This window comes from Anoplophora glabripennis, unplaced genomic scaffold, assembly GCF_000390285.2.
Source record: "Anoplophora glabripennis isolate ALB-LARVAE unplaced genomic scaffold, Agla_2.0 scaffold689, whole genome shotgun sequence".
NCBI classification, from domain to species: domain Eukaryota; kingdom Metazoa; phylum Arthropoda; class Insecta; order Coleoptera; family Cerambycidae; genus Anoplophora; species Anoplophora glabripennis.
Window position 1 is genome coordinate 146741 of NW_019416790.1, and position 13407 is coordinate 160147.

Consider the following 13407-nt stretch of genomic DNA (forward strand, 5'->3'; position numbering starts at 1 on the left):
AAATATTAATGAAACTTGAACAAATAGTAAACAACATGCCAATTCCACCCTAAAAATTTTGCAACGATCGATAGCGTAATTTTCGATTGACAGGATTGTTAATTAAGTAAATTTCAAAAAGTTTCCGCCTACCGTTGGTTTAAATTAAGGTTTAAAAAGGGTACACAATTTTTTAGAGATACTTGTTGTCATAATAAACAATGATCAATACTAAAAATACCTATTTTTACACTTTTATAACCATTTAGAATTTTTTTAATTTTTCAACATTTTACTCTATGTCAGGAATTAATCTTACCAATTTCTGTCGAAACCAGTGCAGCTGAATGTGACAAAAAGTAGTATATTGTTTTTCATACGTGTAGTGAAAACAAATCACATTACATTGTCTACAAAACTAGTAGAACTAATAATTTTATAGGTCAAATAAAAATTTAGATTAGTTTTTGTCAATGCGAAGATTTAGTGATTAATTACTAATTACACAAAATAAGACGTTGGGCGGGATTAGAATAGCTATTAACAAGCAAGGTTGCATGGTACTATAAATGCTATGAGTTCCAGTTTTCAAATTCAGTTGTCTATAACAATTCATATAGTGAAAGTTGAAACATGACCACCTCAATAAAAGTACGTGTTGTTAAAAGATAGTTTGAAAAATAAGTGGCAATTGTTTTGTTACTAATTATAAAATTTAACCAAGTTTTCTTTTTTAGATAATCTGTCTATTCGTTGCAACGGTTTCTTATGCTGCTGTACTACCAGTTGACAATAAAGGTGAAAATGTTACACCTGTAATTGATTCTTCTACTCCAACAAAATCTGCTCCAGTACAGGACACCGCAGTTTCCACTACACCCGCGCCAGTCGTTTCTGAATCTGTTCCATCTGTTGTTCCTGAAAATACTCAATCTACTCCCGCTGAAACCTCAGCCGGTACGACTCTCGGTACTGAAAAATCTGTAACTGAAACCACCACGCAAACCGTTTCCAAAATTGCAGCTACGCCCATCACTGCAGAATCTTCCGCAGCTGAAACAACCGCATCGGATGGTAAACAAAACAAGGAAAGGGAGATAACATCAAACAAGGAGACTGATAAGGATACGTCTAAAACCTTGTCTGAAAATAAAGAAATTTCCACAACGGAAGAAAAATTAGAACCTTATCTTGGATGGCAACCATATGAATTTGCTCCAGTGTATGACGGAAAATACGACGACGATTATAATTTTTTTCATAGTGATTTTGATAATGATGAATAGAATGAAGTTTAATCAGAGGTAGGAACTGCATTTGTTTTTGCAAATAGACTGAATAGTTTAAATACATTATGTATTAATATTTTTATAGTAAATAAAACAAAATGAATTAATACTTCAACTTTTCCCATTTTTATTTTTACTTAAAATTTTTGTACTTAATAAACAGGTAAAAGTGTTGTAACAGAGTTTGATTGTAGATATATCTTTATTAACCAGAACTTTTGGTTTTAATTGCTGTGATTTAAATCTACTACATGCTGTATGCGAAGAAAATTGCTATGATATGTCCCATGACATTCGACGACAACTTCAGCAAATCAATATTAACTGTAATTGACTTATATCAGTATCGTTCAACCAATGGAAAATTTATATTTATATGGAAACGAATAAGACTATGTGAAATTTACTACGATTACCTTAATATTTTAACAAATCTATAACTAGGAATATAATCAACGGATACAATGAAACTTTGTACTGATAATGATGCGACCAAATCTTGATGTGTCGAAAGTGCCAAGTGACGATTTAGTATCTTCGTAATTATATGATAACTGTGTGTTTAGTACAATAAAATAAATCATATTTTTTGGGAGTTTTAAATATATGTAGTACATAATAATATTACATTATCATGTTTAACTTAATACAGTCATTTGGTGTTATAAAATTTAACTGATATAAAAAGGTACTTTTACATGAGATTAAATAATGTGCAGTGTGATTTTAGTATTGTATGAAAGAGCGGTAAATTAGAATTGTTAGCCATGAAAAAAGGCTGAACTACAGAGCCCATAAATATACAAAATCAACCAAACTCTATTGCGGCTAGAGACTATTAATACTTTCTCTACATGTACCCACCTGCAAAATAAATTTAATCTTGTGTTACTTGAAAATGTTTAAAGTTAATTCTAATAATCAATTTCTTGTAGTAAATACAAATAATTATATTAGACAAGAGGCATCATTCTGGACACAGTAATAGCTTAATTTTGATTTGTATTTCAGTTTTATATAAATTTTGCATATACTGAGAAAACTTTGATGTAATACTTATTACATAATGAAAATCATAAATAAATAATAATGTAAATGAGCATACAGGGTGTCAGGGGACCCGTATTTTTTATTTTTGCCAAATGGCCGCCTCTTGCGGAATTACAATCCCCTGAAATCTGCCCCTGAGAATAGCCTTTTTTATGTCTCAGAACCCTGTTGTACGAGAATAACTAAATTTGGTACTCAGGGGTTTTATGACATGTGGAATCTGATAGTGCTACGCTTTTTGTCGAGAAACCCCCTTAAGACACTTTTTAAAAAATTTAAATATACGACCAAATTTTTTTGGCTCCAAAGACAAGGGGGTCCACGAAAAATTGTCTTAAGGGGGTTCCCCGCCAAAAAACGTTGCACCATCAGATTCCACAAGTCATAAAACCCCTGTGTACCAAATTTGGTGCTTCTCGTACAACAGCGTTTTGAGATATAAAAAAAAGATTATTCTTAGGGACGGATTTCAGGGGGGCATAACTCCGAAAGAGGGAGGGGGCCACTTGGCAAAAATAAAAAATACGGGTCCCCTAAATTTGTCTTAAGAATCTGACCAAATTTTGTTGCATTCATTTCGGGACACCCTGTATAATCCATATTAATATAAGTCAACATGGCTTTACCATTAAGGCGATTTTGTTAGGTAAACTTGTATCATAAAATATAGTGACGCAGTCATAAGAACTGCGGTAGTAGAAGTGTCAAAGGCAAGACTCAAGAAATAGATAGAATTGATCTAAGTAGGTCAGCGGTCGGCAACTGGCAGACCACGGTCCAGATCCGGACCGCGGAAGGTAAAAAGCTGAACCGCCAAAAATTTTTTGAAAATATAATTACTCAAATTATTAAAAAAATATATTTTTCTATAGATAACAATACGTTTGCCACCCTTATTATTTTTTAATGATTAGTAGGTTAGTAAAAAAACTGACTCAAGACCGCAAATGTTGATTGATTGAATACAAATATGCCTATCTACTGTGTTTCATAGTATTTTGTGAGTGCAAATTAAAATAAAAATTTAGTAAGGAATACGATTTTTTTTCTTTATATATGATTCACGATTAGTTTAATTTTCAATGGTATACCCATATTTAGAATAATAATAACTGTGTTCGACGAACAATGAACAGAGTGTTGCAGTGGCTTAACAGTTATATCATTGAGAACAGGATACCATTTTCTCCATGTACAGGCTGATTCGCTATATTTTGACCTTTTGTATTTCACATTTTTTTACAACAAACTCTAAAAACAAAAAAGTTAAAGGGGGGTCAAAAAAGAATGAATCACCATATACGTTTATTATTTTAATGTTTAATGTAGGTATGTGTATTTTCATTTTTTTTTTCAAAATATGCATAATTATGTTTCAATTCTACATTTCCTGCATTTATGTTATCAGTACTAAATATGACGTGGATAATATTTATATACCAACTAATAAGTTTGTAAATATACAAATGCATATAAAATTGCATAGCTTATGAAGAAATTTAAAGAAAATAAAATTACACTAAGGTGATTTAGTCTACATCGGTTTATTTTCATTTAAGGAAGCTATACTTGAAGAGTGATATATTCACCTCCGGTCTACAATTAAGTCTTTGTCTAAAATATTATATTCATGGCACACTTTTCGGACGCATTTTCCTACTATAAGAGAAAAACTTATCAAATTTTGCGTCAATGTAACCGTAAGAAATGTTTCGAATATTCAATTTTCATTCTGTACAGGGTCTTTTAAAAAAAAAATAAATGGCGGTGTGATTTGACAAAAACTTTCAACTTAATATTTTCTCTGTCTCTAAAGTAACAGCTATAATAAAAATATAAAATATAAATAAATAGAAGATTTATGAGACAAATTTGTAATTTCAGTTGTTAAACTTTCATTCACATCAAATGTTTAAAATTCGTCTGCACAAAAGACATTACTTACTTTACTTTATGGAAAATAACTATAGCTATTTTTTTATAAATATGCAACCATGTATTATCAAAATGGATAAAGGTATTTTCATTTATCAGATTTGGAAGAAATATTTCTTGTGTGTGAGACATTTTGTATTGTATTTTATTTAAAACTGTGGTTAGTATTTGTTTTTTGAACACTGTTTTTTTTTTTAAAGAAGAAACTGTCGAACTATTATTGTTCAGTTCATGGTTGCTCTTCATGGTCCAAGAAAAATCCAGAATTAAGTTTTCATCAAACCATTGAGGATATTTTCAAAATATTATTGATAGACAATACTGCCTGAATTACATGAGGGTTGTTAGTAAGGGCGCTACTCGCTAGTTTAAATTTAAATCACTTTGCCCAATTTTCCCACTTAGTACTACATGACAAGCGTTATAATTTAAGAAATAAAACGCCCAGCTGGTTTATTACAATCTACAGTAGGTACATACCCACGTTATCATGGACAATTATTATTAAATGCCTACGAGGCATTTAACAGACGTGGTACCCGTTTCAATAGCAGCACACCAGGGAATCAAATAGAAAGGTATTAAATATTTAGCTCCAATAATTTACGGAGCAGACACGATATTATTAACTAAATAACTTAATAGAAGGTGACGCTAGCAAGGCGAACTTTCCTGATAATCGTGAATAGCGGCAATTAACAACATACTGACTCGCATTAATTAGCGAATTGAATTATTAGCCCATTTGGAAATTCCTAACTGGATTACATTCAAAGCCTCTTCATCGTTCCGAAATAAAGCTTTGGTGTTGTTCAAGATTTTCAACTGATGCACATAACAAACGTTTTGTTGAATGTGTTGTTTGTTTAACTCTTTAGTTATATTAACTTTATAGTACGGTCAAATTTATATGTAACTACTTAGTTGATACAGTAAACCAATTAAAATTATGTCACTTATCGAACCTCAAAAATGTTACAGGAAGTGATAGGTAAAGATAGTGGTCCGAGAGTAAATGGTACATTCCAGGTGTGTACTGTTTTGACATGACATTATGAAAAATAAAATTTCTCACAGAAGAACAATCTTAAACACAAAAAAGATCTATAAGAAAAATTATTACTTATTTTATCTGTTTATTCGCGTTGTGCGCTATACGCAATGCGCTGTCTCTCCACGTGGTTCCAGCTGATTCCGTATAGTGTTTACATTAGTTTTTTAAGTGTCAAAATAGTGTATAGCAACTCGGAGTTGATGGAGATCGTTTTAATATATGGTAAAGCAAGACAACATTTGTGTTATGGTTATTCTATTTTTCATTTGAACATCCGAGGGTGCATAAAATAGAAAATAAAGAAATCAAAAATTTAACTTTTTTTTTAATTTCTACTGATAAACAGTTCCAGTATGGATAAAACAATTATTATAAAGCGGAAAAAGGTTTTTGTATGCATTTTCTATTTATGTAGAAAATCTAAATAAATGATCAAAAATTAAAACTAAGTTGCATGAACTTTAAGCAACTTAAATAACTATGTCATTATCTAAAAATAGTCTGAAATCTGAAAAATTACTTTTTATTACCCAATAAGATTAATTAAAATTTATTAGAATTTATAAACAAAGGGTGCTCCTTTGTCTATAACTCTGAAATCTTAATTAATATTTCTTATGGCATCATCAACATCATTTCTGTTGTGCGATAAATACAGTTGCGGATCATCAGCATACACATGCGAATTACAATAATTTAGCTCCCTACAAAAATTCTTGGTATAAAAACAAAAATCAACAATGGTCCTAATATTAAACTCTGAATACCTTAATTTGAAAGTTGATTTCCTCTTTTGACATTTTGAATACATAGATAATATGCCATATCTTCTTTGATTACGTGATAAATTCAAAAAATTATATAAGTGAATATTGTATTGCATAGCTTTCTTCTGAGTAAGGTATTTCAAACTATGGCTTAAGACGTTTTTGACATAGTGTTGGTGGTGCTTTTCTATTATTTTTAATAAAGCACTCCAGCATATCACATTCTTCTTCATTGGAATAACGCAAAGCGTATTTTTTGCGCTCAACGCCATGACAATAATGATGATCTTTTATAAAAATTTGAGACTATTCTATTATAGTTTCGGAAAATTATGCGATGTTGGCAGATTTATTAAAAATATTGATTTTAGAGGTTGTTTTTTACTTATACAGGGTGTTAGAAGTTTGACTATCTTAATTTTAACAAATGATAGAATACATTAAAATAAACAAAAAAAAAACCTTATATGACATGGATCCTAAACTTAACCATTTCCGAGAAAAAATTATCAAAATCTCCAACTTGATGTACAAAAGTTCGATTAATTAAGGAATATTGACATAACTGCGTGCATAGAATACCATAAAATACAATGTTTATCACTTTTTTTAACTTCTTATAGGTACTTAATTTTAAAAAATAATTAGCGTTGTAATAAATTTAAAGTTCAATAAAATTCATATCGAGCATTGTGACAACGACGCGGCGGTTTATTAACACGAGGTACTAAGGTACTATCTGGATTCGACCGTGTCGGAGTGTTTTTTGCGTACACTATTTCCTTTTCTTGAGGTGTTTTCCAACGAGTGCGCGAAAATTGGATTCGAAGGTGTCCTGCGTGAACAAAAATGGTGGTGGACATTTTGAGTATATGTTGTAGTTTGTTTTATACTTACTTGTGCGTTTAAATATTACTGAAATTTGTTTTTTGGTAAGTACCTAAATTATTTTTGATACGTATGATTATTTGGACGACGTGAATCTGTGGGTACTTTAATTACATAATTTTAAAATACATAATTTGATTAAAAGTTAAGTTCCTGTTTTAAGAGATTCATAATTTCTAAAATTCGAACATTATCTTCATACTACAAAATCGATACATTTTATTTTATTTATGTATAAACTGGAAAACAATTGTCTTGAAATTTACTAAATGTTTCACAATAATAGTTGTTTACATTTTTTCCGTAGGACAAGTCTGCCGCGTGCACACTTGGTGTGAATCGACAGGTTAAGCGCTGTTGTCACGTTGTGAAGAAACTCTCCAATATTAATACTCGCAGTATTTTGAAAACTGTTAATCTTACGCCCCTGTAATAAGTATATAACTTTATTGTTCATTTATGATTACTCCATCTCATGCTGAAGTAATGGCAGTCAAACTTCTTACACCCTGTATTGTATAATTGAAATGCCAAAAAAAATGTTCTATTTGCTCAGCTTAAAATTCAATATTGGTGCCCATAAGAAAAAAATAAAGTTGATGATGGTTTCTCGCAACCGAAACGTCGCAAAAAAATTCCAAATTTCAGATTTTAAAACATCCTCGAAATAAAAAAGTTACAGACGATTTTCGAAAACGAAACATTTACTTTTTTCAAAATAACTCAAAAACCTGAAGAGCTAGGACCGATCTGCATTAAGTTAGCAACTGTCTAAAACTTTCCAAATATAACCATTTTACTACCTCATGTAGTTTCGAAGATACCAATACATGCATCCAAAATTTTTTCGAAATAAATAAAGAGTACCATTTTTAAAGAAAAACCTTCAGAGTATCTAATAATAATATTTTCAGTTTGATAAAATTACTTCTGTCAAAATTTTGAGAAAAATTGTGATANTTATTATATTACTTAATAATATTTAACATTTTACTATAACAAAATTTTAGAATTACTTGGAATTATCGTAACACTTACTTTAAAAAAAGTGTGTGAAAAATATATACATAAACATAACACGACGTTTATTTAATCACAACATTTATTTAATCGTAGTTAAGCTAAAATATGCCTTTTTCGCTGTTATAGAAGAATTTAATGTAGGTGGAAGCGCAAAATTTACTAGGAAATCTAAATTATACCGACGAACCGTATAATTAAAGGAATTTGTTATGGAAACTCGATACATTGCTCCCGGTTACGAATGCATTAAAATATCATGTATCTAAAATATCAACATTTCCAGATGAGTTTTAATAACAGAATAGTTATAATTTGTAATTAATATTTTAATGTGTCTCTCAGCTATCTTCCGATATTCCAATCGACCGACACCAGTTGTTTTAATTTAATAAATCATAATCCCATTTGTCCAAAAATAATACAGGTGTGACATAGTTTAATCAATAATGAATCACCCCTCTATATGATTCACAAAAAGCACCCAAGCGTTGCAATAAATACATAGGTGGTAAAAATAGAACCCTTGATAAAATACCATGAAAATAATACTCATACTACATTTTGCTTTAAACTGTCGATGGAAACCTTTGTTAAATTTTGACGCATAGAAAAGTTCATACAATTTCGATTCATACAATTTAACACACTAACAGTAAATTGGTATGATATGTTTAAAATAAACTAACTGACAGCTGACATTTGTGTAACAATGTCAAGGACAGGCTGCTTTAAAAATTGTGTAAGACAATTCCTTGGGAAATACAAGTACAGGTTGAAGAAAACGAATATCCGCTAGGCGGAAATTGGCAAAATACATTTAGGTACTATGATAAAAAAATCATTAAACTCATTTTGACACCATTACTTTTGGGACACAATGAACATCTTTCAAATACTATGGATTTTACACATAAGAGGCATATTTTAAAAACAGATATTACAGACAGATAGTCTGAAACCACGCAACCTGTACAAAAAAATTAAAAATTGTCTTAATTTTTCACATTTGCAAAATAGTCAATACTGGTCTGTTTAGAAGAATAATGAAAAAAAATAATATATTCTGATATCTAATCTATAGTATTTTCTAATACAGGAGTAAATTTAACAGAATTTTTGTACTCCTTGAAAATATAAACCTATTTATTAGAGAGTTTGGTCATTAATTATATTTTGTATCTTTAACTGTACAAGATTTGCTTTTTTTAATATCTATTGTATTAATGGTTTTGTCATTTGTTCCTGATAACTTTCTTTTTAAACAACGGAATTCAAAATCTACAGATATTCGTTACACAAAATGATATTTTTATATAAAACTTTTATATCTAGACGCATTTCAGTTCTCGTGATACATTTGACTAGAAATTTGCTTTTGTTATAGGTACACTTGTAGTGTAGCTAGAAAATAGTGCATGAACCAGTTTGGTAGAGAACTCTGTTCAATTGACATCAGTTATCAATTGGAATCAAATTATTTTGAAGAGATATACTACCATCGATGTTCTCAATTGATGAGAATATTTTCAAGATGTTAGCATGGAGAATGTCATTAATATCTAAACAACTAGTTACAATATTGATAAAAATGTCGAATAGTAGCAGGCCAAAAACAGATCCCTGTGGGACACCAGATGTGGCTAAGTAATACACAAACTTACACCCTTTAACTAGGACATACTGAAATATATTTGACAAATAATGTCCAAATAATTTTAATTTAAATTTTTATTAATATTATTAGATATTTTATAAACCCATAGCAACTGAATTAAAATGTTATTTTACACATTCAAATGCAACAACTTTCAAATAACACAGTGACAGCACTATAATGATGGCTCCTTTCAAACAACCCAATATCCAAGGCCTACTATTGCTATGTTAGTTTCTTTTAGTTCCTGTCGACTGCAGATTATTTTCGTTGTTTTTGCTAATTGTTCTAAAACGGTTACTTCAATAAAGAAATGTGACATAACTTTTTTCATTTAGAATTTGAAGATTGTCAAATTGTGTTAAAAAAATACGGTATTGCTATTTCAAAAATATTATTTTAGTAGCCAGTGAAGAAGTCTGGCAACACCGGAAGGCATTATTTGTAAATTTTTCTTAGTCATGTTATTTCCTACAACTTTGCTTTTGGAAATACTAGTTTACCTACAAATAAAAAAATGGCCTGTCAGGTTTTAAAAAGAATTACACTGTATTTAACATTATTTTCATGGTTGAATATTTTTATCAAGGAAATTACTTACAAACTACCAATATAGTATAATGAACTAAAATACTATAAGAAAAAAACTTTTTGACTGCCATTACTTCAGCATGAGATGGAGCAATCATAAATGAACAAAAAAGTTGTATATTACAGGGGCGTAAGATTAACAGTGTTCAAAATACAGCGAGTATTAATTAATATTGGGGAGTTTCATCACAACGTGACAACAGCGCTTAACCTGCTAAAGCACACCACGTGTACACGCGGTAGACTTGTCCTACGGCAAAAATGTAAACAGCTATTATTGTGAAACATTTAGTAAATTTCAAGACAATTGTTTTCCAGTTTTTAAATAAATAAAATAAAATGTATCGATTTTGTAGTACGAAGATAGTGTTGTGCTTAAATTTTAATAATTAAATTTCTTAAATCAAGAACTTAACTTTTAATCAAATTACGTATTTGAAAAACATGTAATTAAAGTGCTCAAAGATTCACGTCATCCAAATAATCATACGTATTCAAAATAATTTAGATACTTACCAAAAAGCAAAATTCAGTAATTTTTAAACGCACAAGTACTAAACAAACTACAATATATGCTCAAAATGTCCACCACCATCTTCGATGCAAGCACGTCACCTTCGAATCCCATTTTCGCGCACTCGCTGGAAAACACCTCAAGAAAAGGAAATAGTAGTACGCAAAAAACACTCCGACACGGTTGAATCCAGATACCAACTGAATTGAGTATTGGTGCTTGCTGGACACCTTAGTACCTCATGTTAATAAACCGCCGCGCTGTTGTCACATTGCTCGATATGAATTTTACAGAATTTTAAATTTATTACAACACTAATTATTTTTTAGAATTAAGCATAAAGAAGTTTAAAAAAGTGATAAACATTGTATTTTATGGTATTCTATGCACGCAGTCATGTCAATAGTCCTTAATTAATCGAACTTTTGTACATCAAGTTGGAGATTTTGATCATTTTTTACTCGGAAAATGGATGAGTTTAGGACCAAGGTTGTTGTACTACTCACGAATCTGTACGCCACTGATTATAATTCTATTCAAATGTTTAATTCATAACATAAGCCACTCTAAGTAATGAGTAGCCAAAACTACAACATTTTAGAAAAGTTACAGTAGTAATTAAAATTGAACTTTATTTTTAATTCGATTACTCTGTATCTCTGTAAAGCGAGATGACAGGTATGTTCATTATATTTACATTTTTACTTAAAATTTCGTAAAAAAAAATCTATTGCTGAAGTTTAGCTAGGAACTCTACCTATTCTAAAGTATGTTTCTTCATTAGTACTGTTTAGATTCATTTTTTCATATTTTTTATCTATTTTAGATCATTCTAACGGTTAACTTGAATATTTGATATCAAAGAACATTTATAAAACTTTATTTGATGAACATTTGTTAAACATTTTGATGATGAATTTGAATTAGCTGGATGTATTTAAATTAAAGCAAAAATTTAAAATCTTTAGTCTTTCAGATGAATGTGTCACCAGCACTGGGTCCCTCATACCGCTCATTACAAACTCCTTTAAGCTTCTCCCGTGAATAAACACAATAACAGTAAAGAGCCACATTGTAATAAAAAGATAATATGCCAAACTCAGCTCAGCCTTTGCCCAAGAGCGGAAGACAATATCCGCCGCAAGTATCGCGCAGTATGAGGTTATTGAAAAACGTCAAGTTCAAGAACATGACAAAAGTGCGGGTATCGTAGCTGTTGAGGTCAAATCCAAAAGAACCACCTGTTCAGTCCTAAACGACGACGTGAATAAGGAAGGGTTTCGTCCAGCACGATCATCGGCTTGATATGAGACGGGCATGTGGAAAAATTTCAGCACTATCAAAAACATATTCGTAAACGATGCGGGTAATGAGAAAAATAATCATACACGACGATTAGGGTACATTGTACTGCGTGCACTTCCCGATTAAGATAATTGTTTTGTTAGCTTGTAACAAAGGAAGCGTAGAAGAGGGCAGATGTTTGGTTGATTTATTTTCTATATCCATTATTGCTGTGGAGAACCGAAGTAGAAAACTAATAAGTTTCCTTAAATAGGCCTTTTTTATTTGAATTAATTTTGCAACCAAACACATTTTTTTTTTTAATTGATTCGTACTATAGACACATGGCATTGTTAAATTATGTTTAGGTACATATTTTTTGTTTAATTTATATTTATTTGTTATTACTTTTATGTATCAACATTATTTTTTCCATAAGTGTTTTGTTTTAAGGCAAACCGAAATATTTTTTTAAGTTCGAAATGCAAATATTATTGTATTGTGAAGCTATCATTGTCCGTTTTCTGGTATTTAAATAATTTTTTTTCAAAAAATTGTTATATAGGATGATTCAGTCATAATGTCATTAATTTTAACATTGTATTCGGAAGACCTAATAGAAAGACAGAAAATCGAAAAAACGTCTAATCGACGTTTTAGAAAATAAGCAAATTACCCCTTAACTCCCGTTAATTCGGAGCCCTAATTCGCAACAGGGAACGCACCAGCGGACTATAGAACAATCGTACGTTGAAGCGAAACAGCTGATTTCCCCAGTTTCAAAATCAAAGTGCAGCGGATTCCAATTCTTTATTAACAAAGTACTATGGACCGATGAGTGAGTATGTTTTTAGTGGTACCGTCGTTTTAATTAGGTAGATACCATACTACTTGTTGAAAAGCAATAAGCCACACAATAAGGTATACGTACAATTACAATTACAAAACTGTGAAAATGTTAACATATTAAAAGTACTAAATACCAAAACAAAAAAAAATACTAACCTAACATTCGAAAACAGTTATTAACGTTATACATTTGTTTTTATTAACAAATAAGTGACGTTAATATTTAAAATGAGAAAAAAATATCTTATTCGTTCATGTGTCTAGGTAAAAAGCTCTGTTTACTCGTTGTCGTTCACAACGGATTAAAAGCGCATTAAAAGCTAGGTTAATGACCAAATATTACGGGTCAGCAGTCAAGGATTTGAAAATAATTATTTTCAGCGTACATATGCATTTTTTAAATTTTTAATCACGTATTCGTATTCTACTAATTTTTACCTATCTTCTTCTAAAATTGATGACATTATGACTGAATCACCCTGTACATTGGAAACTTTTACATAAAACATACATGAAACTTGTCGATTTGA

At 30.3% G+C, this 13407-nt stretch overlaps 1 protein-coding gene across 1 annotated transcript; it reads left to right on the plus strand.

Annotated features, from left to right (window-relative positions):
- Window positions 1-587: 587 nt before the first annotated feature.
- On the plus strand, window positions 588-1301 carry LOC108912680 (flocculation protein FLO11-like). The gene is made up of 2 exons (XM_018717998.1): window positions 588-630; window positions 717-1301. Exons 1-2 carry the CDS (start codon window positions 613-615, stop codon window positions 1263-1265), a joined length of 567 nt encoding a protein of 188 aa, XP_018573514.1. The 5' UTR covers window positions 588-612; the 3' UTR covers window positions 1266-1301.
- The last annotated feature ends 12106 nt before the right edge of the window (window positions 1302-13407 follow it).